The sequence below is a fragment of the Humulus lupulus genome, chromosome 8, assembly GCF_963169125.1.
Source record: "Humulus lupulus chromosome 8, drHumLupu1.1, whole genome shotgun sequence".
In the NCBI taxonomy this organism is placed as follows: Eukaryota; Viridiplantae; Streptophyta; class Magnoliopsida; order Rosales; family Cannabaceae; genus Humulus; species Humulus lupulus.
Genome location: NC_084800.1, coordinates 40,116,522 through 40,141,327, shown reverse-complemented (window position 1 = coordinate 40,141,327; position 24,806 = coordinate 40,116,522). Strand labels below are relative to the sequence as shown.

Genomic DNA, 24,806 nt, shown 5'->3' with positions numbered 1-24,806 from the left:
ATGGGTAAACGAATTTGTGAGTAAAATTATCATCCCTATTATTACCAACCCAATTGTTATATTACCATGGGTTCTCAATCACGAGACATATTGCATGTGTCTTGCCATTGACCCATAAGTTAAGCAGATGATCTTGGACTTTCAATTTCACGGGATGCTCATTCACATCACTTGATATGGTCCTATTACTCTACACTTTCAAATTTAGACTATGACCTTAGTTGGTTAGGCTTTTAAAAATTATTTTTGGGTTTGATTGGATTTCCAATGAATTTTAACTTTTTACTCTAAAAAGCTCTTTAAGGGGAAATCGCTATAGGTAGTTTTTTCGGGAAGAACTTTCGAAAAACTAAAGCCAAAATCAAAAGTTTGGCTAACCAAACCCTATGTTTGAGCTTATGAAGAAAAAAAACACTTATTTTTTTGCCGTTTGGTTAAAAAAACATCTTATATGAAAATTATTATTTGTGAGGATAAGGTGAAAATTTATTAAGATATATTTGTGTCTTTCATTTTCTTTCTAATTTGAAAAGATAAATTATAGTGAGTCCCACCTCTATATTTTTTCCTTTCCTTTTCTCTTTATCCATTTTTTCCCTATCAAATAAGGCTATTTTAACTTTCTCTCCACTTTTCTCACTTTTTAAGTTTTCTTTCCTCTTACTTTTTCACTATACCAAAACATAAGTGTAAATTTCCAACTTTATTCTCAAGCATTCTACTATAATAACTCTTCAATTTATATTTTAGTCTCACACGGATTAGTTGTGTGAATTGTACATTAATTGAGATTTCTCTCTCTCTCTCTCTCTCTTCTTATTTCGTTTTTTTTTACATATATATAGTTTCTTAAGATATGTGAAGCAGAAGCCTTGAGAATCGATTTGTTTATTAGAATAGAAGCATGTTTTGCATTTGTGAAATTGTGACTCATTTAACATAATATTATTATTTACTTATTTTATCATAAATGCCGTTTTTGTCGCGGACCTCAACGAGTAGAATAAGAGAGGAGAGTTGGCACTAAGAAAATTCTTCTTCCAAAAAGGTGAGTCAAACTTCTAGCCCTCTCACCAACTCTGCTTCTCTCTCTCTACTTTTCTTCCTCTTCTTTTTTTGTTTAACAACTTTATTCTTTCTTTTCTCTGTTCCTTTCCAACACAAACAAACTTCTTTTGGATTTTTTTTTTAAAGTAAACTTCATTTGGATTTATAGGTCTCATATACATACATGCGTCTGTGATGAGATGATGAATGGAAAATTGAAAGAGAAGCAAGCCATGCAAATTCCAAAAGAAGGGTCACTAAAATTAAGATCCGCGACTGAAGAGGTGAAGTTGGCTGCCATAGCCATAAGCTTCAACGTCCGGTTGAGATCATCCGACATGCCCACCCACATGAAAGAACACGCCTTGAGATGCACCAGATCGCTCCTCGACTCTGTCGTGTCCACAAAAACGGCAACGAAAACTCGTCCGAACCCCACCCACCTTGCTAGAGCTCTCAAAAAGGTACACTAACAAGCTCCAAAGCTCGCCGTCTCTCTGTTTTTTTGGTTGGTGGGTTTCTTTCTGAACTGATTGTCGTTTGTTTAATCAGTGTTTATCTTTACAATTTGCAATGGTGGTCGTTTTAGGAGTTTGACTCGTCGTACGGACCAGCGTGGCATTGCGTGGTGGGAGCGAGTTTCGGGTCGTTCGTTACACACTCACCAGGTGGGTTCGTCTACTTCTCCATTGACTCACTGTCGGTTCTACTTTTCAAAACAGAGGTCCAGTTGGTCGCGGAACCACAGCTACGGAATTAATATTAAGATTTGGATTCAGACGTCTCACCATAATTGATATAATCTTGTTTGTAATTAATTATTTTTTTTTTTTGCCAATTTCAATATGCCATTACAGAAAACGACACCTTTGGTTACAGTTACAATCTCTGTCGTTTTGGGCTTTTACCTGTAATTTTGACTTGTGTTAAGAGTTGTTACTTGGTTTCATTTTGCTATGGTAGGGAATCTCATTTTGGAAAAATAAATATAAATGAATAGAATTTGAAAATATATATATATATTTATCATAATTTGGGTAATGGTTACTTTGAGTTGTGAGTGGCAGTGGCAGGGTGTGATGAATTTGGTTTATAAAGACACGCAAAATCAGAATCAGTAGAAGTAGAGCATAGATTTCTGTTTTTGGGTTAGGTTAGGAGACAGAGAAAGAAGTTTGTCTGGCATGTTCACTTTCCTAGAATTCTTCTCTTAATTTTGAAGTAAACTGAATATTAAAATAATAATTAGTAAAATACTGTTATCTACCTGGGAAAAGAAACGACTTGTGAACTTAAACTTATTAGTTAGTATATTTATGTATTACAATAATCAACCAAACAACAGGAGAATTGAAAATTTACGAGTCTCTTGCTTTGTCTGTTCTACTTGTCTCCCTCCCTCAATCTCTCTCGAATTGTGTGTTTTGAGTAAGTCTCGGATCCTGAATCTACTCAAATATCACCTTCTTTATTTATTTGCTAATTAGTATTTTATTATTTACCATTTCAACAAATCTAGTCAATTTTTTTTTTAATATCAAATATACAAGTCAATATTATATCCTCAACCACTAATTTTTTTATAAACCCTATCATGTGATGTGAATCCAACAGCTACTGTAAGAGCACTTTGTATAGTAGTCTCATGTTACAATTTAGAAAAATTCCAATTTAGATAATGTAGCAATTACATTTTTCTCATGTTTGACAATCTGAATAGAGTACAATACGATACAATTACTGCACAAATTATGGAAATAACTTCAAAACATGGGATATAGAGCACAGTCTTAATGACAATGAATACAAAAAATGGACTTACAAAGAGTGATTACAGCTGGACAAAAACATAAATATATCTGGTTGGTTATTTAATTAACACTCTTATTTTTCCCTTAACCAAGTGAACCAGACAATTGGCTCGAAGCGTCGAGCCACTAATAATCAAGTTTAAATGGACAACTTTGATTGTGTTTTTCTATAATATAGATGTGTAGTATACAAACAAACTAAGACAAATTCTTTCTTCCAAAAAAAAAAAAAAAATACCTAAGACAAATTCTTCTGACGCATGAGAGATTCTATCTTCTCAACATCTTCTGGAATGTCAACACCATGAGCTTCATGGTCAACCATAATCACCTGCACACAATAATTAGCAAGAAGAAATTACTAATAAGTGATATTGAGGTCTGCTTTGAAATCCCATTAATGTAATATATGGTCCAAGTAAACAAAGATTTCAACATCATGTTTCCAAGTTTCTTCACAACTTTCAGTGCGAAAGTAAGAAAAAAAAATGAAGAAAACTGTCTTTCAAGTTTCAAGGGACTTTAACTTTGTAAAAATCTCGCAATACCTTCATCTTGTATCCCATTAATGTGTGATGTTAAGGTCTGCTTTGAAATCTCATTAATTAATTATGGTCCAAGTAAACAAAGATTTCAAGAAAATGTTTCCAAGTTTCTTCACAACTTCCAGTGTGAAAGCAAGAATTTTTTTTTAAGAAAACTGTAAGTCTTGCAAGTTTCAAGAGACTTTAACTTCGTTAAAATCTCATTATACCTTCATCTTGTATCCATTTTCAAGGACTTTAAGCTGCTCCAGATCCTCTTCTAGTTGTAAGGGAGTAGGCTCAAGCTCAGGATATATCTTGAGAAACTTGGAATCGTAGCTCTGGTAGACATGCCAGACACATATTAGTCATCGGAAAAAATATGGGTAACCTACATCTACAGTGTAAATATCACTTAAAAGTCTGCTTCAGACAAGAATGTTTCAATTTGGTACCTGAATTCCAAGATGAAGTAAATATGGAAACTGTGGATTGACTTTCCCTGACCTGTTGTGAATTTTGGACAGAATGATAAGCACTTGTAAACATGGATTGCTTTTGACACATGATATTATAAAAGATAAAAAGCAAGTCCAAGAACGCATAATCTCACTTGTTATATGGAATCAACCCCCTAGAAAAGTAGATCGCATAACCTCGATTGTCCACCACGCATTTCACTCTATTAGGATCAAATGCATCTTCTGGTTTTAAAGATGTAACTGCAGTGCTAAATACTGCATCTGGTGCATCCTGGTGGACAAAACAAATTCCAGTATGAACACCCATATTTAACTAAAGATAGGCAATTGTACAAAATAAATAAATTATTTCAACATGATTTTAAACTAAAGGATATTCAACAAGTCATGCTTCACCTAAGTTCAAAGTTTTTCATTTTTAATCCTTTGTCCATTTAGACTCAAACTTGAAAACTCGATTTGAGTAGTCTATATATGAAATAACTCTGCATATCAAGAAGCAAAAGAAAGAGAATAATATACCTGCAAAGCTTTTACAATTCCATCAATAATCTCAGGTTCAAGAAGAGGCTCATCACCCTGAATGTTGACAACTATGTCATACTTCTTATCAAGCTTCTGAAGTGCTTCATTGCAACGCTCGGTACCTAAAAGGGTACTCTGTCAACAAAATCCACCCAAAAATATCTAAATGGACGTTCAAGAATAGCAAGAAACCAACCATTTCGACAAGACACTGAGGTCATTATGACATCAGCACCAAACCCTCGGCAGCATTCTGCAATCTTATCATCATCCGTGGCCACAACTACACCATAAAAAACTCCAGATGAAAATGATAGTAGATGACTGAGACGGATAATTGAGCAATAAGAGCCAGCGGAAGGTTGATTAAAGGAAAGATAAAGAATAATTATGCCAAAACCTTGTCAACAACATGACAAAATTCTCTTTGATACTCAATTTTCCTTCCTTACAGTGAGGATATTCTAGTACAACTAAGAAACTCATCTCTTTAAGATACGAAGATCGATACCAGTACATAAAGAATGGATCTAAAATAACAGAACAAATTATAGGGAGAACTGATTCTACTTCAGTAACCTATCAAAACAAATCTTGAAAGGGCAGTCAGCTACTAACACAAATTGGCTAATGCATTAATAACCCTGAAACTTGAATCAAAATAATTCTTTAACCACTTTGAGCTTGATCCTAAGCTTTCAGACAGAAACATTGTCCGAGTCTTTTTACTTTTTTACAATGTAATATCATAAGATGAAGAGAAGCTACTTGACATACCAATATGATCCAACGAACCCGCAAGCTTTGCCCTTTCCCATGTTCTCTGCATAAAATGAACTCAATAAATGATTAAACTTATCTAGAACAAAATGACAATGCTCTGAAAATGAGATTTTAAAAAACTACCTCTTAGATCCATATATAACTGAACCCAGGAAATTGTTTAGCTCAAACAATTAATTTTTTGACATAATAAATTTCCAAAAGAAAGAACTGCCGTTTCTTCAATAAATCTAACAAATTAAAGTGCATTATTCGTAACTGTATACTCCAAACTAAAAAGACGCCCTTCAAAATATGAGATCAACACTACCATAAAAACTTCACCAATTCATACAAATTCGTAAATTCAATTCTTTTTTTTTTAAAGAAAAGTTATGGGCACCTGGATCATGGGCTTCCCGAGGATCTGAACGAGAGGCTTGCCCTCAAAGCGGGAGGAAGCAAAACGGGCGGGAATAATGCCAACGACCCGGCTTCGGAACTTAGTTGTTTGACCCAGATAGAAGCGGGCTCCAATCGCTGCAGCTGTAATGGCGGCTATGCCATAACCGATCCATGCAATGGTAGTTCCCGAAGATCCACATGAAGACGAAGAAGATGTGGACGAAGAAGAACGTGTGGACATGGCGTGGTGTGTCAATCACTGAAAATTCGAAGATTGTGTTGTGTTTTTTTTTTTTCCAACGGCAGTGACTGTGAGTGTGGAAGTAGTAGCAAATTACAAAGAATTTAATTAAAATTAGTATTCATATTAATATATCACTGAGATGTAATTATCAGGAAACAACAATACATAATGGATTGTTTGCTTACATATTATGTAATAGTATATGGCCTAAAAATCAAACATCACTCAGCGAGAGGAAGAGAGCAAAGGCATGCGAGACCACCGATGCGTGCGAAGCTACAGGGCTGGGGAAAGCGGTGGCGGTGGGAAGAACGGAAATGACAGGTAGTGAGTGAGCTGGCAAGTAGGGAAAGAGTGAAGCCTAAGCAATGAGCTGGGAAAGGAGAGGCGGAGGAGAGATGAGAGCCGTTGGATTTGGAAGAAAGTTTCTATATAATAATAGGCAGTAACAAATAAACTGAGAAAAACTGCAATTTATTCATTGTGCATTCTGATTTCTAAATGTTAAATTTTCCTTTGAAATAATTCATTTACTATTTTCATATTGTTATTCGATTTTACTTTTCCAATATTTAGTATTAACATTTTCTTTCATGCAAGATTCGGTATTATGTTGCCGTTACTAAAATATAAATGTTCTAATCAACATTGCCAACCAAGATGTATTCCGCAATGGAAATTCTTTACAGCTGCACTTTTGCGTACAATATTGGTACTGTGCTAATTTCCTTTTTAAATGTCAATTTCACTATATCACAAGAAACTCGCAAATCAATGATCATGATCTTCCGCTACAAAAGTTCTAGCATTCTGAATCAAATCATACAAGGCCATGAAAGGACCAACAAAATATTTTTTTTATTCGTCCTCTGAAAGAAGAAAACAAAAAATCAAGCCTAAACCTAATTCAAAGAATAACAGCATAAGAATGATCTATATATGCTAAACTTAGAGCTAGAAACGTCAAAACTGTTTAACGGTTATTACTCAGCTAGATACATTACATGATACAAAACGAGCTAAAAGTTCATAACCAAAACTCTCTTGAGCGCATTACCGCAAAGCAGGCCGCCTAGAAAGTGAAGACAGAGTGTCCCGTCTTCTGTTTGGGCATTGCGTCGTTCCTCATGATGGCAAGACTTGACGAGAACAGAGCAGCCAAGATATATTAGCAATTACAAAAAATAAGGATTCTAGTGACTCCATGGAGACAAGCTACGACCATAACCATTGGTATCAGCTTGGTTACGTCTCCAATGTTTTTTCTTTACTACCTCTTTTCTCGAGCCACTTTCTCGAAGACTTGCACTGCCCATGTCTCCGTTTGTCTCTTTTGCTTTCTTAACATGCTTATCCTTCTTAGTAGACGATTTCCTCTTTTTACCAGAGGAACGCTCACTAAACTCACCAGCCCCATCACCTCCCCGTGGCAGGGGTTCTTCATCATCTAATTGCCAATTGCACAGAATCTCCTGATGATCATACTGGGAATGTAATGGCTCCCCAGCTCCCGGAAGCAAGCTAGTAAAAGTCATTTGCCCGTTGGATCCTCCCTTGCGTTCCAGCAAGACTGCATCTGGTCTGATTATGGTACCTAGAATGCTCCTGTTGGAGGCTAAGCCCAAGATAACCTTAGGATTTGTCAAGGTTGTGAAGGCCATTGCAAAAGCTGACCTAATCTGTGAACATATACAACAAATTTAGATACTAAACATTTTCTAAAGATGAGTTTTCTTCCCCTTCATGATATGAGGTAAAAAAAATGGAAATTTTCATTCACTACACTGCAGAGTTTAGATACCCGTTCAAAATGAAAATGGCAGTAGAGCAGTTCACAAAAGGTTCACCCAGTGAGAATGTTTTTTCAATGTGGAGCATAAAATAAACGAAGATACTAAAACTATGAATACTAGACAGCTAACGAATATCTCTATTCAATGATTCAACAATACTGAAGTCACCAACACCCATTATGTAGCACAAGATGTGCCATAAAAAAGCTACCTGGAAGCGAAGAGACATCGGCTACAGTAAGACCATAAGTGCAGAATGATGAATTATACAGCACATACACGTCTACATTTTCGGACAAAATTAAATCCAACAACAAACCCACATTCACCCTACAAATTAAGTACACGACATTACCAACAGCCATGAAAAAAAGAAAAGAAAGCCAAGATAAACAAACCTGAAAATAATTAAATGAGCTCTTCCCAATGTCATTCTCTGGTGCCTAGAGATCATCAGCAAAACAGAAACATTACTCAGTAACCAGAAATAGAAAAGAATCCATTCTAGATGGCGAAGTTTCTTCCTTATTTACCCAGTTTTATCCCTTCTGTTTTAAATATTACAAACTTATACATCAAATTTGTAAATGATAACAAAATTATCCACTTTGGCATGTTTCCAAAGGGATTTTTTTCTCTTGCAGAAAATCATTGTCAAAACATTTCAAAAGGGGTAATTTGTACACCAGTAACAAATGAAATTATACAAGTTTGTCTTTCTACAAAATGCATATTTAATCAAAGGATGAACAATAAAACTATAATTTATCAGAGCAAGCAAAATGTTCCAACAAACCTGAGGATCCTCAATGGATATAAGAAAAGGGCGTCCTCTATTTAAGAAACTGAAAGAGAAGGCAACTAAATAACTTCAGTAAACATATAAATAAAAATACATACTGATATCATAAATGTCATTGCATTCTTAACAGAAACAATCACATAAACATCTTCAGGATTTTTGTGGTTAGATTACACAATCCATCTTAGGAATCTGAAAATGACAAAAATCCCTACAAGATTGATCTAAACAGGAACATTGATCTAAATTAGTACATTTAAATAGACATCATAAAACTGTGATGACTAGAAATCTCGAAATATTACTATATTTGTGAAATAAAAACAGGTTGCAATTATCCACCCTAGTCACTACGGACGCATTTGTCCTATTGATACGTCCGAAGGAATCAATGTTGGACTATCCCTAAGTAGTAAGTATCAAAGAAACAAAACATAAAAGTCAACTCTCGTAATTATATTGATGATTGAAGTGCATAACAAGCAAAAATGAAAAGGAACAAGAAGCTTCTGTTTACCCTCTATCATTCTTTGAGTAAAAGGTGCCTCCACCATTGCAGGATACACCAACATCTGGCGTGTTCAATTTACGCCCATAAAAATCAAAGAAGTTTACCTATTTTCCACAACAAAAAGAAATACAAATATATAAAAATCATGTGCCCACAGAAATCTTTTAAAGCAAAAACACCAAAATTGCATCATATGAACCACACAATAACATATGCATTCTACTGTACAATCTGGAGTAAAAATCAGCACTAACAATAGCTCACCCCTAGAAGTTAGATTCCATGTGAAATGACTTTAATATTAAAAAACAATGGAACGTTGATAAAAAAAACTTTAAAGTATTTGCTTAAGAAACACTTACCAAAAGAATTCCTAAGTTATCTTCTGATTCCCGTAGGCTCTGCAGCGTAAAAATGTGTTAGATCACTAGCTAAATCAAAATTAGAGAAAATTTTCAGAATGTAAATGGATTTGGCTCTAATGTATGACACTGATAAGTGATATGTATCAAAAGCCATGATCCCTGAGCCAGCCTCCTACCCCATTCCCAAAACTAAAAGAAGTTGTTGATAGGTCAAGGCATATATAAAATGACACAACACCACCAGCTCAGCATAAATGTAGAAAACTGTCTTCTCCATTGCATTTAACTTTAAAAACCAATTTTCAAAACTTATCGTTATGGGAACATGGAAGGGCCAAAAAGGTCTAAAAGGCTGCATCATACTTATAGGTCCAGTCATATATAAAATAACGAAGAATAAAGGTAGAACACTGCCTTTTTCACTGTATTAAGCTGTAATGAAAGCAATTGTAAAACATTGATCATAGAGAAAACAAAAAAGGGCAAATTGTCCCAAGGGCTTCATCAAGCTTTTAAGTCATAGGTTTCTTCTTGTCAGTCTAATATGATGATATCCCAGAATCCCTTTTCCTTCTAAACAAAGTGCAACATTTCTCACTATGACCATATAGGCTACCACAGAATATGGAAACATTAATGGTAGTATATTATTACATTTATCAAATGGTAGTAAGATTCTAATACTCCCAAGGGATAAAATAAAATAAAAACAAAAAACATCATAGATCTGAGTTATGAAGGCATTCCCAACAGTCAAGGAACTCAAGGCACGCTATCAATTAATCTGAAAATACGCCACAACAAACTCTAGTATACTTATTTTGGTTACTGGATTTTTTTTCTTTTTTCTTTGTCTGTGTAGGGGAGGGGGCCACCAGAAAAAGAAGAAGCAGTTCATCTTTTTAAAGTATCTTTTACACTGGATCCTCCCCCCTAACTTCAACAATTTTGGGGAGGTAGGAAACACAAGCTAGTGGCTAGATAGGTCTCATTCACGAAGAACCTCATGAGAGCAAACTATAGACCCCTCCGTCACCCATTCTCATAGATTATTTATTTGTTTATATTAATGATTCTAAGTTTCTCCTCCAAGTCTTGGAGCTTAATTCATTTTACAATTAACAGGAAGTTCTGCAGGAACTGACCAGGTCCTACAAGCTAAAATGTATATATGCAATCACAAAGCAACTTTGAAACGAACTTATTAAGAATCACTTGCCTGCAACATTGCCATGAGCATGGTGAGAAGTGCATAAGAACCTAATCCGCCAGAGTACACCTTAATAATTTAGTAAAATCTTGAATTAAGAAACTGGAGTGAAAGACTTTACAGGTAATAATAATGCCATATTAATTTTAATACAATTTAGAGTAAAAGAACATACCTCATTAAGCTCCCTCTGTTGTAAAAATACTTTTAAAATCAAACACAAAGGCCGTATAGGAGGCAATCTAGAAACTGCATCCTGAAACAGTAACATGTGGCAATAGGACAAAAGAAAATGAGTACTCCAACTTACTCAATTAGACTTGATGGACAAATTAGGGGTACCTTGACACAAACCAATTCAATCTTGGATTTACGAAGTAAAAGCAATGACAAATATAATGTGGCGACACGACGAAAGAAAATGAGTTCTCCAACTTGCTCAATTAGACTTGGTGGACAAATTAGGGCGTACCTTACCACAAACCAATTCAATCTTGGAATTACGGAGTAAAAGCAATGACAAATATAATATAAAATTGAAATATTCATGCCAAGCATAAGATAGAAGCCTCAAATTTTCATAATCAAAAGGTTAATATGAGATGTTGACCTGAAAGATTTTTCAATCACAGGAACGCCTTCACTCAATGTGAACAATAGAACATTAAGATTACCACGTCTACAATTTTTATTTTTCACTGCTATAAGAGATAGGATAGATTGAATTCTCATTCTCAATTTTATTTGTGTATTCTATTCAGAATGATTTACTGACTTCTATTGCAGCAGTTATCTTATCATAAAACGTCTACACATTTGGAAAATTTCTAACTTGCTTGTGGAAGCATTAACCATGGTTGACACCAATTCCAAAAAAAAAAGTAAACAGAACATCTTTTTCTTCTTTATAAATATAATTAAACGAAGATGGTGTAACAAACCTTGATAAACTCAGCAGCCACTGGTCCATTCTGTAGATCAAAACTGTTCAAAAAAAATAAAAATAAGCTTTCACACCTATAACAACAATCAATCAGTCAATTAAGTCAGCCATGACTAATAATACAGCACATACTTAATATAAAATGCTTTTGCAATGGCTTCTAAGCACAAAATCAAGAGTTTGGATCTAGCTTTCACTTTTCTTGTTTGACATATACATTCAGTGGTTTATTTCTCAGAAATAAAAAGTGCATGTGTGAAACCTCATCCCACTAGAGTTGTACAGGTACTAATGGTTATCAGATTATATGTTAAATGATTTCTTAGTTCAAGATTTTGCAGGTGGTTACGTTAAAAAGTGCAGGCTTTTGTGGAATTGTGAAGTGTTGTTATGTAAGTCTTCTCGGGCATTTTGATGAACAAACAAGTTTAATTTCATTGAAAATAACAATGAAAAAGGCTACTACAACCCAACAACCGAAAATGACGAAAATACTGTATGTATCTTAGCAGTTAGCCTAACTGTTAGGTAACGACCAAGTGACCAACAGCTGCCACCTGGTTTTATGTTGCTGATTTGATAAGGGAATTCCACTTAATGCAAATCCACTTTGGTTCCACAGACACATGGAAGCATAGACAATAAAATATGACAACTAAAATTTAATTATATATAGGAAATTACATTAAAAGATTTCATAATTGCAAAATATTAAGAGAATCATAAACTATTTATCATACCGGGATTGATTCCAAATCAAACATAAAATATTTTGAACTGTTACAAAAGAGTGTTTGCCAAACCTTATATCAAATGCAACACCACTTCTCTTTTCTACAAATTTAATAATTGGCACACGAGCCTTTGCAATCACCTGAAGAATGGATAGCCAAAAAGTAAGAAGGTAAACTATCTGTTGAGAGAAAAGTGATAATTACCAAAAATGCACCTGTATCTTTTTTGCAATGCTCCTCTGTGACAATGCCCGAGAAAGAGCCTGCAAACCTTGCTGTGGTTTCAGGATTCCTGAGCCTAGAATCACAACCTATCATTGGCAGCAATCAGTGAAAAGCACTAATTGGAAAAATAATGATGAGATATCATTATTTAAGAAACACACTAATCTTCAATTCCTAGCTTAAGTATTGTGGGGGAAAAAAACCCCCACACACATTATTTTTCAAATTCTAGAAAATGTTTGGGCCAAAAATCAATAATTGCTCTAAACTCACTCCAGTATCCATTCCAGCAAAATAATTTAAAAATCAAATTTCATAGCATGGTTACAAATCTATAATGAATAGATTGTAATTAGAAATATTTTGGAAACGAAAAAGAGAAAATGGATCCCTTTCTTGTGTAGCATGTTTGCGAAGTGCTTCAATTAGTAATATAACTTTATTGTGATTCTCTCCTAATTTGTATGTGGGGCTACGAAAACTTGTTCCTACCCATATAAGAAAACCCATTACTAATTTGAAGAGATAAACACTCTCCTCATTCTATTTCCCATTATGAACTAGACTAGTAAAAGTGATCTGAGTTAGTTTAAAGATTAAAAAAACGTCGTCAAAGCTAGTTCAATATAAAGGGTAAGGAATATAAAGCTAGTTCAATATAAGCTAGTTCACACATTAATAATTTTGAGCAATAACAATAAGAAAGAATAGTGGTCTACCGTCTACGAAAACATCACAACTTCATATATTACAAAAAAAACTTCATATATTACAAAAAAGATGGGGGTTGACATACTTACATCAATGTCACTGCTTGGAAGATAAAGACCGGTCCTGAATGACCCAAAAACTTCTACCTATAAAGTTGCCACAGGTAGAAATCATCATAATTAAAGTTCTAAGGAACGCATAACCCCAAAGAGAGCGAAAGGATCAAAATATACCTCGCAGTTAGGCCAAATATACTTGATAACATCAGAAACACGTTCAATAGCTGCATTACGGGAATCTTTCTCTTCTGGAGTTGGAGATAGAAAATCGCAAAAATCCACAATCTCTGTAGAAACACATAAAATTAATTGAATATCCAGTATCTCGTGAATTGAATTGCTTTCAAATTTAAAACCAGTAGTACCCTTATGTAGCTGAAGCATAGGGCTCTTGAATTTACTATTGCCACGAAACCAACTGCTCTCAAGCCGCCGCTCGTCCTCAGGAACCGGTATCTTAGGCTCGGCTCCACGAGGGCGCGCGGGGGATTCTAGAACTGGGTGGGACGAGTGTTCATCTGCGGCAGCGTCAAGGGAGAAGAAATCAGGAGCGGCGGCAGCGTCGACGTCGAACGATGGCACAGGAATAGTGGAGAGAGAAATCTCGTTCCGGTAGACGGAATAGGGTTCGGGGTGATCGGACGGTGACGATTGGTCCGAGGACGGGAAGAATAGAGTACCTAGGGTTTCGTAGATGAAACTTTGGGATTGCGAGGTCTCCTCCATTGGAGAAGACACTGGGACTGGGAGAGCAGGGATGAATAATTAGGAGTGAGGGTTAGGTCTGGATGGGCCGCAGGAGAAGGAGTTATATTAAATTAGGTTTCGCAGTCGTTGATCACTGGGGTTTTCTGGCGCCAACATTTTTTCTCTTAATAATTCTTTTTTTTTTTTTTTAGATTTTTTCCGTTCTAAATTTTTCATTTCAAATTTATGAATTTGAATTTACAAAAAAATATTGTCAAATGTGCCGAAATAAAGTAATCACAAAAAATAAAGTAAAAAATACATGTAAAATATACTTAAATTAAACTTTTTTTAAAAACAAAAAATATACATAATATAAACTAAAAATATATATAAAAAAAATTAATGAGTATAACATGAATATACTTGGTTTGGTACTTTCTATGACCCCACACACTCTTTACACAGCCAATTAATATATTCAAATACCATCATCCCTTTTTATCTTCTATGCACATACAATACTTTCCCATCTTTCTCACTCCGAAAGCATGAAAGGTTTGAAAAAGTTGGTGAATAAATTGTATTGAAGTATACGTACGTACATCTTTAATATTATATATAAGAATACTTATGGGCATCTCTTATGAACTTGGACTTCATGTAAGTATTTATTGTTTCTGCATAATGTACACCTTGGTCTTCGGGCAAGTAAGTTTTTGTTAGAATTTAAATAAAGAGTGGGGAGAAAATTAATAAACATAATAATATATTATTAATTAAAGAATAAGAAAAAATAAATACAAAATAATAAATTATAAAATTGGTAATTGAAAAGAAAGTCGAGGCACGTAAAACACGTTTTTTTTAAAGCAGATTTGTCTCATCTACCTGATTGGTGTTAGAGGATAAGTGAGCAACCACTTCCCAGGATACAACGACTAACGAGTAGAGGAATACACTATTTTCACTACTCCAGCGAACTCGGATTAATATCTTCACTCTATCACCTTAAGACTTACGAAAAACAAAGAAGAAGAAGACAAGCGAGTTTTTTAGTGAGTGACTCTATTTGTTGGTGTCTCTAGAATGAAAGGTGAAGCCTCCTTTTATAGGCTTCATATGGGGTGGAATACCAAGTGTGGACACAAGAGAATTAATGCCAAAAATCCCACAAAATTAGTGATATTGATCAATCACAATCTTTACCATAATTTCTGATATCAATCAGAATATTCACCATTATTACGGTGATTACATCCTTGACCAAATCTGCATTTATTAGCAGCTATCAATGGACCACATTTAAGGCATCAATTTTCCATTCACACATTAGCCTAAATTGGCTATTTATTATATATAAAATATAATTTTTCCAACACTTTTAGAGCTTTTCTTCATTATAAAAATTTTCTCCAGCATCAACCTATCGAAAATCAAAACTAAGTTTCCCAAAAAAAAAAAAAAAAAAATCAAAACTAAGTATTAGCATAATTCTATGTGATTTCATAATTGTTGGAACAACTCGGCGCCATGGCAGTTGGACCAGTGGGCCGAAGTAGAAAACTCAGCCACGATGCGATAATGCTACTAGGCCAAAGTAGAGGGCTTGGCGACATCTGGGCCTTCTTCACGATGAGGTCTTCTTCAAACATGGTGGCTGAAGAAAAACAAGAGATTCTTTTCACATTTTTCATATTAATGTGAAAGCTGGTAAGGTTAATTTGATAGTTTGTAAACTTGCATTGTAGTTGTTCACTAGAATTTAATCAATGATTCATGATATTGCTTTCTGCTTTTAGTCGTGCTTATGAATAATGAATTTTTCAAGTTCTCATATTTTTATAAAATTAATTTAATAATATATTTTAAGATTAATTACATCATTCAACATGATTTGAATTTTATTTACAAAAATTATATATAAATAATTATTTACACTGTAATCTATACATTAAAACAATTTTTTTATTATTTTTTTCTCTTTCTTTAAATCTATATATTTCTCTTTTTTCCAAAACTTAAAAATAAAATTCCAGCTACACCACTAGTTGGTTGAGCTCAAAAGTGATACAATTGTGACCTACTGTTCAAGGTGATTATTTTGATATGTAGAATTTTTTTTTTTTTGCCGTCGCCGGAGAAGATGACTAGAATAAAAAGCCATCTTTTAGTTTCTTTTTTTATATTGTATTGACCGAATAACTAAATTTTAAACTTGATCAAAATTTAATATGCTAAAATTTGTATTCTTATTTTACATTTAAAATATACTATATTGTATTCTAAACAACTTAAATTTATTTAAAAATATTCCAATTAACTTTTTAAAAATAGATTCTTTAGGTTATTATTTGGTAACTTTAAATAGAATATAAAAAAAATTATTGTATAATATACCAAAAGTAACTTTTAATAATAAGCTATATAGTAATTTGTTATAATTTATTGTAACTCGTTAGTTTCTAAAAAATCACTAATTGGCAACATAAAAGTATCTTAAGTAATAAGATACTATAATATAACTTCAAAATGACTAATCAGTGTCTTAAGATAAAAAAAGTTTCAAAAAATAAATATTGGAAGTAACCAAAATGTATATAAAATAATATGCTATAAAAATATTTTTTTTCATGAAAAAAGTAACTAATTGGTAACTTATTAAAATTTTAAGTAACAAAAATGTTACTTTTTTAAACCCAGAAAAACAAGAAAACTGGGATTTTGAAAAAGTTTCAAATTTAGGTATATTACTTTTAGAATGTGACATTTTTTTATGGCATGGCAAGGTATTTTTGTAAAAAAAAAATTGTATGTGATTTTTTTAATTATTTTATAATATAGGTTTACAATTGTAAAGATCCCTATATTTTATCCAAATAACAAATAATAAAATTATAAATGGAAATGATATTTTAAAAAATTACCAAATTTTCTCTTAAATTATAATTTATAAATTTACTCATGAAATATTTTTTTAATAGACTTAAAAAATACAGATATTAAATACTAAAATTTAGTATAATTTTTAGAAATACAAAAATACTCCTATTTTATTTTTAATAATATTTAATTTGTTATTTTAAACTAAATTAATGATATAAAGATTTTGCTTATCAATTTAGTTAAATAAACAAACATTGTTTATCATTTTATAGTTTGACATGTGTATATTCTTTTTTATCTTATAAGCTTAAAAAAAAGTCATTAACAACAAAATTATTGGTTTCAGATTATTTTTTCAACTCTAAAAAATAAAATTGAAGTGTCTCACATTTATGGGTATTTGAAAACCAATTGTTAGGTGAGTTTTACTTGAACCAATAATCGGGAAAAGTGAACCTAAGCATAATTTATCGGTTTAGAAAAATTCAAACCTAATAACAAACATAGGAAAATGTTCAGATTCTCATTCTTGTCTCTATATTCCTACCAAATGACCTTGATTATAAAATTAAAAAAACTAAGCATGAAAAAAAATTACATAAAGTAAGCTGCGATAAAATTGTTAATTTTGGTAGAAAAATTGTAGTACATGTAAAGTATTTTTTACGAATCTTTTATTCTAATTTGTGATGATAAATGTATAATTTTAAGATCGATTTAAAAATTAAAAAACTCAATTTCGGGTCCATAATTTTCTATTATATTAATTAAGGAAAAATTGCATTATTCACTTGATTATGAGAAGAAAAAAAATAATGTACACAATACAACAAAAAAAACTTCAGTATTTAGTTAAAAAATACAATAAGAGTAGTCCCAGTGGGTGATGTATAATATATCATCCTTCAAAATTTTGAAGAATCATCACCAAAAGCATGCTCCATTGGATGCTATATAATAACTCCATAATTTAGTTATGCTATAGTATATCTCTACATTTAGAGCATCACATTGGGTGTTCTACTCCATCCTTTAAAATACCTCATCAAAATACACATTTTTTTATTTTACCTCTAAGTTTTACATTATATCATATATCAGCTTCTCTATATATTTCTTTACATCATTTAAATATTATATCTTTAAACATATTTTATTACTTAAAGTAAAATAAAATAACTGAAAAAAATATATATCTATACTAAACAGAGAGAGAAAAGTTATAAAAAAAATATTAAAATATTATATAAATGATATGTAAATGTAGATATGGATTAATTGGAGTTTGTGCATAGTTATTATAAATATATGTATAAATGAGTTGATGGAAGATGTTTTTATGAGTTTTAGCTAAATATTATAAAGAAAGTGTAGTATAAAATATATCACAAAACCATACATTTGTATAATTTACCTCAAAATTTTACATTATACCATACACCTGCTTCTTTACATTATTTATATATTATATTTTTAAAAATATTTTATTTATTTTAAGAAATAAAATAATTAAAATAATAGTATCACACTCATATATATACAAAAGTTTATAAAAAAATAATAAAATATTTATAGCTTGATGAATAGTATTTCACTACATATAAAGAAATACTATTCATTTAGTTAAAAAAATATAACTTTACATCATCCAATGGAAGACTACTTAACTATTTTTTCTCTATATTATAAAGAATAACACATTTTAGCTCATCCAATGTGAGTGCCCTAGAGACAAGTTAAAGCATTCTTCAAATATTTTTAATTATTTATTTATACTTTGATATTTGTTCTCTCTCATCTTTTTTCTATTTAAATAACTAAATAATATTTTAAAATATAATATTTAAATGATGTAAAGAAAAAATATAGAGAATTTGATATATGGTGTAATGTAAAAGTTTGAGGTAAAATAGAATAAGTGGGATTTTGGTGAGGTATTTTGAAGTATAAAATAGAGTATTCATTGGGAGTACTCTAAGTAGCTTCCTTTGCCATTGACCTTAACAAATTTTGACATGGACCTCAGTGAAGATTTACAGCCATTATTCACCTCTTTCACCTTTACTAGGTACACGATCCCACCCAATATCGTTACTTCAAGAATGTGCATGAATTGGATATCGTCAAGCCTGAGATCTTCACCAACCTCCATCAATGATGCTAACTGTGTCATATGATGGATTGCCTCCCACCAAGGATCATATAATGATGCGACTTAATTAACAACAACACGAAGCTCGCAGAAGAAACCCTACTCTTTCTTTCCTCTTTCTCTCCATGATTTGCTTATTTCCTTTGGAGTTTCTCACTTAGTCCCCTATAGACTATAGCAAAATCATACTTAAGCAACATCCTACAAAATCAAAGACACGTTGAGTTATGTAACTATTAGCTTTAGAATTTTACAACTAAATTTACCAATTAGTTATGTATAGTAAAATTGATATATAGGAATACTATATATAAGAACAATCCTTATTTTATTATAAAAAAATATGGTCCCAACTTAGGCCGGTTATAAATAAGAATAACATCTGAATTATAATAAATTATAAAGTTTTTAAGTCTCGTATTATGAAAATATACCTCTATGTAGCAATAATTATATATATGTAGTTAAGTGTCCTTTCTAGCTTCTACTCATTGTGTATGAGATTTGTTGTGTGCATTTCTCGGAGGGTAAAGACACGTCAATTCTCGAGAGACACGTGGCAGAATGCCCACTAAATGTTACATGCACATCTTGGAAGATGACGCTACGTCAGATATCCTAGACACGTAGTCGGCAACCGTCCGAGTATCCACCTCTCCAAAGATAGGTGTCGGAAAGGCAACTGAGAGCCTGTGAGCTAGGATTTCTCAAGAGGTTTCCTCAATGCATGTGTAGAGTTCTTGGAGGGCCTAGAAAACCCCCTTGGGAGAAACATCAACACATTTTCCAAAAGATTGGGGACCACCAAAGATACATCCACCCGCATCGCGCGCTCATATGCCATTGACATTTCAGCAAAGCATTGTCCTGTACATGGAGTGCCAAGCACTGGCATCACCTTCTCTGTAGTCCCCTTCACCTTTCTATTAGGATACGGGGACCACACCTTTTCTGAAAATTAAATGCACAATCATGGAGTCAAGGTCGCCCAATCAACTAAATTGCTCGTCGACACATGTCGAACATCTTATGCATATTGGCATATTAATGCAGACGTTTGTTACTTAATTACTCAATTATTATTCTTCCAGGTTGCATATAAATAGGGTATGGAGGAGTCATTTGTAAATAATCCAAAACCCTAATTTTGGACTCCCATTTTTACCTTGGAGCAAGACTATCTTTTGCCTTAGCTGTAAACCCTAAAAAATATTTGTGATTCTGGCAAGCCTTACTCAATACAAGTGACTCATGGACTAGGCATCATTAACGACCGAACCACGTAAAAATCCTTACGATTTCTTTATTATTTTATGCAAGCTCTATTCTTATTTTGTAGTTGACGAAAATTTGGGTCAACAAGATTAATTGTACATAAAGATGTGGTAACAACTTTAAAAAGTAAATCAATGTACCAAACAACTTTACATAAAATATATTTCAAATAATAATTATTAGAGAGTTTTTATTGTTATTGTTGTTAAAGTTGATACTTTTGGGCCTTAAAGTTTTTTTTTGCACTAACACCTACATTGAGTTATAACCTCTTAACTAGAATAGGATAAATAACCATTTTGTACCCTATGTTTTATTGAAATATAAACTTGGTACCCTATTGTATGCCCTGGTTTTCCCACGGGCTGGTTAGCAAGCCGAGCTGCTGACTAATCGTAATTATCTCACGAACTCCCCTAAGACCGGAACTTCTGTCGTTAGCTCGAGGAAGCCCAAAGGGCTCCCCTCCATTGTCCAAGACTGGAGCAGGTCCCCTGAAGGCCGAAGGTCGAGTCCAGCATGCAGCTCGCGGTACGAGCTGGATATGGGGGTGTGACCCCTTGAGAAGTAAACACACGCAAGGTAAACGTGCATATATCAGGCATCACGTGTCTGATATCCCCCTGACTTCTCGGACACGCAGCAGGAACGTGCGTGTTCAGACACCCACGATGGAGTTGGGCCGTGCGGCCCATTACTTCCTTATCTATTGATTTGACCACACTTATGTGTCAGGTTTAGGAATTAATCATGAATGTCACATAATTGATACGACAAGTAAGAAGGTCACGGGATGACCTCCCTACCAACTTCCAGGTGCCTTCTCCTATAAATATGGAGACCCTGGGAGTTGATAGGGGTTGGAAAAATAATCTCTTGTAAGAAATACTTTGTAACCAAATACTCAGTACAAATCAATAATATTGACTAGTGGAGTAGAAAGATTTTAACCTTCGAACCACTTAAAAACGATGTCTTGAGTCACCCCTTTCGTCCTCTAAGATCATATATCTATTTTGGTTCACATTTAGCACTAATCCTTTTCTCTCATTCTCTTAATTACTGTTGGCGAAGAACCGCATCAACAGTTTGGTGCTTTCATTGAGAGCTTTTTTGATTAGTGCTGCCGCAAACATCCAACTATGGTGACTACTCGGTCCAGGCATGGTAACGAGACAGAACAACATGATGGGCAGGAGGCTCGTCATACCACCATCCCTGATGAACAAGTTCCTGAAGTCCAGCAGCGGCCAGGAAAACAGCCGGCGGGCCAAGACGATACTGGTAGTTCGGCGCCTCGGCCACCTAATCCGAACCCGTGTTATTATACTGCGATGGAGAACGCTCAACTGAGGAGCCAGTTAGCAATGGCCAGCCAGAAAATCAAGGATATCCTGGCCCGATTACCCCCTCTCACAACCGGCGTTAACGTCGGAGAGAGGCAGGGCGAGGCTCCCAAGTCTCGCCGGGATAACCGGTCCAGGCGTAGCCGTTCGGATAGGTTTCCGGCAGCCAACTCCACCCCTTCGTCACACCATCGAGAGGCAAACTTCGAGGAAGTGCCTAGGACCGGACGACCGCAGTACAGCCGTTCGGTCAGGACGTCGACTCCTAGCTCTCAGCCATCCTCGAGAACGCCCAGGGGAACTCGAGGAAGTTCTCGCAGGAGATTCGGGGGGGGGGGGGGGGGGTTCGCGACATCAGCCCGTCCCCGACGACCATCCTGCGCCTCATCCAGATCGCCCGGCGCAGGACCAGCAGGTTGGCAGGGCCGAAAGGCCCCCGCCAAACTTGATCTGTCCAGACGGAACTAGGATCGCCTCTCCAGTCAGGCATCCTCCATCTCCGATCAGATATCCGTCTCCTCCTCGGCCCGTCCGGGACGTCCCAGCCTATGGGAGTAGTAGGAGAAACCCACCGTCTGTTGGACCTTCCCGGCGTAGCAGGGCGCCAGGGGAAAACTCAAGTCGTCACCACCAAAGGCGGACTCCAAGCCTATCCAGCAGGAGCCACTGGACCGGCAGTCGCCGGAGTGATCTCTCTGGGGGAGACCTGCGTCAGCGGTTAAGTTCGGCGCAAAGTCACCAGAGCACCCAGGGAGGTGACCTGCGAGATCGCCTCAACTCTCACAGAGAAAACCGAGCTGTAAGTGGTGGCCAGGCTCGTTAAGGGGGGTTCCTGTCCGAAATACGCAACGGGGGGAATGTCCCAAATAACCTATCTCAAGATAGGAGGGGAAATAACCCACCAAATGTGTATAATGGATCCGGAGCTGTTGAACAGCCCCGGAATAACCAAGGACATCAGGACCAAACCCTCGATCGCCTGACCCAGATGGAGGAGCTGATGAGGAAACTTCTATCAGAAAAAGAAAAAGACGAATATGATTCAGGGGACGAGATGGAACTCTTCGCCCCCAACATAGCAGCGACGGCATACCCGTCTGGTTTCCGTATGCCTCACCTGTCAAAGTTCAACGGGGACGGAGACCCCTCAGACCATTTAGGGATGTTCAACACCCTAATGATGGCCCATAACATTGGCCCGGAGCTGAGATGCTTGATCTTCCCCTCCACACTGACTGGACCCGCCAGACAGTGGTTCAAGCAAAGTAAAAGACAATCAATCAGCTCCTGGAAGGCCTTCTCAGCCGACTTCAAAAGGGCATTCCGAGCCTCTCAGGCCGCCCGTGTTCAGGCCGACTCCCTAGCCAACGTGAGACAGCAGCCCGGTGAGACTCTGAAGGCCTACCTGAGCAGATTCGCAAACGTCATTGCTCGAGCTAGAGACGCGGATGATAGCTCTAAGCTCATGGCCATGAGAACCGGAATCCTTGTCGGAGGAGACCTATGGAAGGATATACAGAGGAAGGGAGTCAGCTCGGTCAACGAATTCCTTAACAGGGCCCAAGAATGGATAAACTTGGAAGAAGCCGATGCCTCAGCTGCGGGAACCAGCCAGGTTCCCGATCATCCTGCGGGAATAGGGGCGGAGGTTGTGGCGACGACCCCGAACGTCGCGCAGAGTAACCAGCCCGGTGGAGGCAAGAGAAAGGGCAATGGCGAAAACAGTCAGCACGGCCAAAAGAAGAATAAATTCGTAGATAAGTTTAAGCCCGTTTTCACGACATATACCGAGCTCACTCAGTCCAGAGAAAGTATCTTCTTGGCCAACTCTACTCGGGTCCCCTGGAAGAGGCCGGAGCCACTGAAGCACCACAAAGGAAAGAGAGACACTTCCAAGTTTTGCTGTTTTCATAACGGTGTGGGCCACAATACCGACGATTGTAGGCATTTAAAAGATGAGATCGAGACTCTCATCCGAGCCGGCCCCTTGGCTCAATACTCGCGGAACAGGGTCCCAGCAAGTCGACCTACTCCAGAGGTCCCAGCCAGTCAGCCCGGGTCCCGGGTAGATCAGGATGTTCCTCCTCCAGTGGTCGGAGGAGAGATATCCACCATCTCTGGAGGACCGCACATGGCTGGCACAAGCAGAGGCGCCCAGAAGAGATACGTGAATGAACTAAAGGCTCATAACGGAGTGGAGTTCGTCCCGGAGCAGCGTCAGTCAAAACAGCAGCGATTGGAGAGGCAACCAATCATTTTTACAGAGGAAGATGCAGGCCATGTCCAATTCCCTCACAATGACCCTTGGTTGTAGCAGTCCAGCTCGCCAACCGGAGAGTGAGAAGGGTGCTGATAGACAATGGGAGTTTGGGGAACCTTCTATTCCGATCCACCTTAGAGAAGATGGGTCTGGCTGTCGCCGATCTAAAGGCAACCTCCATGATGTTGTATGGTTTTTCGGGAGAAGGATCAGTAGCGATAGGGACGATCGAGCTGGTGATCACCCTAGGAGAAGAATCTCGAACAGTATCCAAACTACTCGAGTTCGTGGTCATAGACTGCTCCGCTGCGTACAACGCCATTTTGGGTCGACCTACGCTCATAGCTTTCGAGGCTATCACCTCCATCCGACACCTCGCCATGAAGTTCCCCACCTCGGCAGGAATCTGCACGATCCAGGGCGATCAGCTCGCTGCCAGGGAATGCTACAGCATTTCCATGAAGGGAAAATCTAAACCCGGGCAGCTGGCCATGGCCGGTCTGAGTGAAGAGGAATCCCAAGAACCCTTGGCGGCTCCTGAGATTGAAAAACCTCAAAACGCCCAAGGGGAAAATGTCGCCTTGAGTGAGGACATTGACCCCCGAATAGGCGAAGACAGATCCGAGCTCCAGGCTATTGAGGAGCTCGAGGAGGTGAACCTTGATCCACAAAATCCATCACGGATGGTCAAGCTCGGGAAAAACCTCTGTAGCAAGAGGAAGACGGAGCTGATTACGTTTCTGCGGGCTAACTTAGATGTATTTGCCTGGTCCCACGAGGACATGGCGGGAATTAGCCCGAGTGTCATCATGCACACGCTCCATCTGGACAAAAGCGTTCCTGCCAAGTCTCAGAAGCAAAGACGTTTAGGAACAACCCGAGCTGAAGCCCTAGAAGAAGAAGTAGCCCGGCTAAAAAAATGTGGTTTTATCCGTGAAGCCAAATTTCCAATTTGGGTCGCCAACCCCGTGCTAGTTCCAAAGCCCAACGGAAAGTGGCGAACCTGCATTGACTTCTCCGACCTGAATAAAGCCTGCCCCAAGGATT

The 24,806-nt window shown here is 36.3% G+C and overlaps 3 protein-coding genes across 4 annotated transcripts; 1 reads left to right on the top strand and 2 right to left on the bottom strand.

Annotated features, from left to right (window-relative positions):
* Positions 1-1,030: 1,030 nt before the first annotated feature.
* Positions 1,031-1,996, top strand: LOC133796922 (uncharacterized). Its single transcript, XM_062234626.1, has 3 exons — positions 1,031-1,048; positions 1,217-1,511; positions 1,637-1,996. Exons 2-3 carry the CDS (start codon positions 1,248-1,250, stop codon positions 1,805-1,807), a joined length of 435 nt encoding a protein of 144 aa, XP_062090610.1. The 5' UTR covers positions 1,031-1,048; positions 1,217-1,247; the 3' UTR covers positions 1,808-1,996.
* Positions 1,997-2,825: 829 nt separating this feature from the next.
* LOC133796921 (3-deoxy-manno-octulosonate cytidylyltransferase, mitochondrial-like) lies at positions 2,826-6,251 on the bottom strand. Of its 2 annotated transcripts, none has more exons than XM_062234625.1 (9): positions 5,986-6,251; positions 5,555-5,815; positions 5,167-5,212; positions 4,586-4,672; positions 4,387-4,511; positions 3,996-4,135; positions 3,838-3,889; positions 3,613-3,723; positions 2,826-3,189 (listed from the first exon to the last, which is right to left on the bottom strand). In XM_062234625.1, the coding sequence occupies exons 2-9, from the start codon at positions 5,795-5,797 to the stop codon at positions 3,097-3,099; spliced, it is 897 nt and encodes a 298-aa protein (XP_062090609.1). In that variant the 5' UTR covers positions 5,798-5,815; positions 5,986-6,251; the 3' UTR covers positions 2,826-3,096. The 2 variants fall into 2 exon arrangements, with proteins under 2 accessions (XP_062090609.1, XP_062090608.1); XM_062234624.1 differs by having other exon boundaries at positions 5,555-5,865; positions 5,986-6,250.
* Positions 6,252-6,586: 335 nt separating this feature from the next.
* On the bottom strand, positions 6,587-14,052 carry LOC133796920 (uncharacterized). The gene is made up of 13 exons (XM_062234623.1): positions 13,519-14,052; positions 13,328-13,440; positions 13,184-13,240; positions 12,374-12,469; positions 12,228-12,298; positions 11,423-11,465; positions 10,657-10,737; positions 10,491-10,550; positions 9,269-9,307; positions 8,913-9,010; positions 8,390-8,438; positions 7,992-8,036; positions 6,587-7,479 (listed from the first exon to the last, which is right to left on the bottom strand). The coding sequence occupies exons 1-13, from the start codon at positions 13,877-13,879 to the stop codon at positions 6,994-6,996; spliced, it is 1,599 nt and encodes a 532-aa protein (XP_062090607.1). The 5' UTR covers positions 13,880-14,052; the 3' UTR covers positions 6,587-6,993.
* Positions 14,053-24,806: the final 10,754 nt, after the last annotated feature.

Excerpts from the sequence above, each read along its gene's own strand:
- LOC133796922 (XM_062234626.1), top strand. The coding sequence starts at position 1,248 with ATGATGAATGGAAAATTGAAAGAGAAGCAAGCCATGCAAATTCCAAAA. Across the intron at positions 1,512-1,636 it reads TTGCTAGAGCTCTCAAAAAG|GAGTTTGACTCGTCGTACGG; the intron begins GTACACTAACAA and ends TGGTCGTTTTAG.
- LOC133796921 (XM_062234625.1), bottom strand. The coding sequence starts at position 5,797 with ATGTCCACACGTTCTTCTTCGTCCACATCTTCTTCGTCTTCATGTGGA. Across the intron at positions 4,136-4,386 it reads GAATTGTAAAAGCTTTGCAG|GATGCACCAGATGCAGTATT; the intron begins GTATATTATTCT and ends TTTGTCCACCAG. Across the intron at positions 3,724-3,837 it reads TACTTCATCTTGGAATTCAG|AGCTACGATTCCAAGTTTCT; the intron begins GTACCAAATTGA and ends CATGTCTACCAG.
- LOC133796920 (XM_062234623.1), bottom strand. The coding sequence starts at position 13,879 with ATGGAGGAGACCTCGCAATCCCAAAGTTTCATCTACGAAACCCTAGGT. Across the intron at positions 8,037-8,389 it reads TATCCATTGAGGATCCTCAG|GCACCAGAGAATGACATTGG; the intron begins GTTTGTTGGAAC and ends GATGATCTCTAG. Across the intron at positions 7,480-7,991 it reads GCTCATTTAATTATTTTCAG|ATTAGGTCAGCTTTTGCAAT; the intron begins GTTTGTTTATCT and ends ATATGTTCACAG.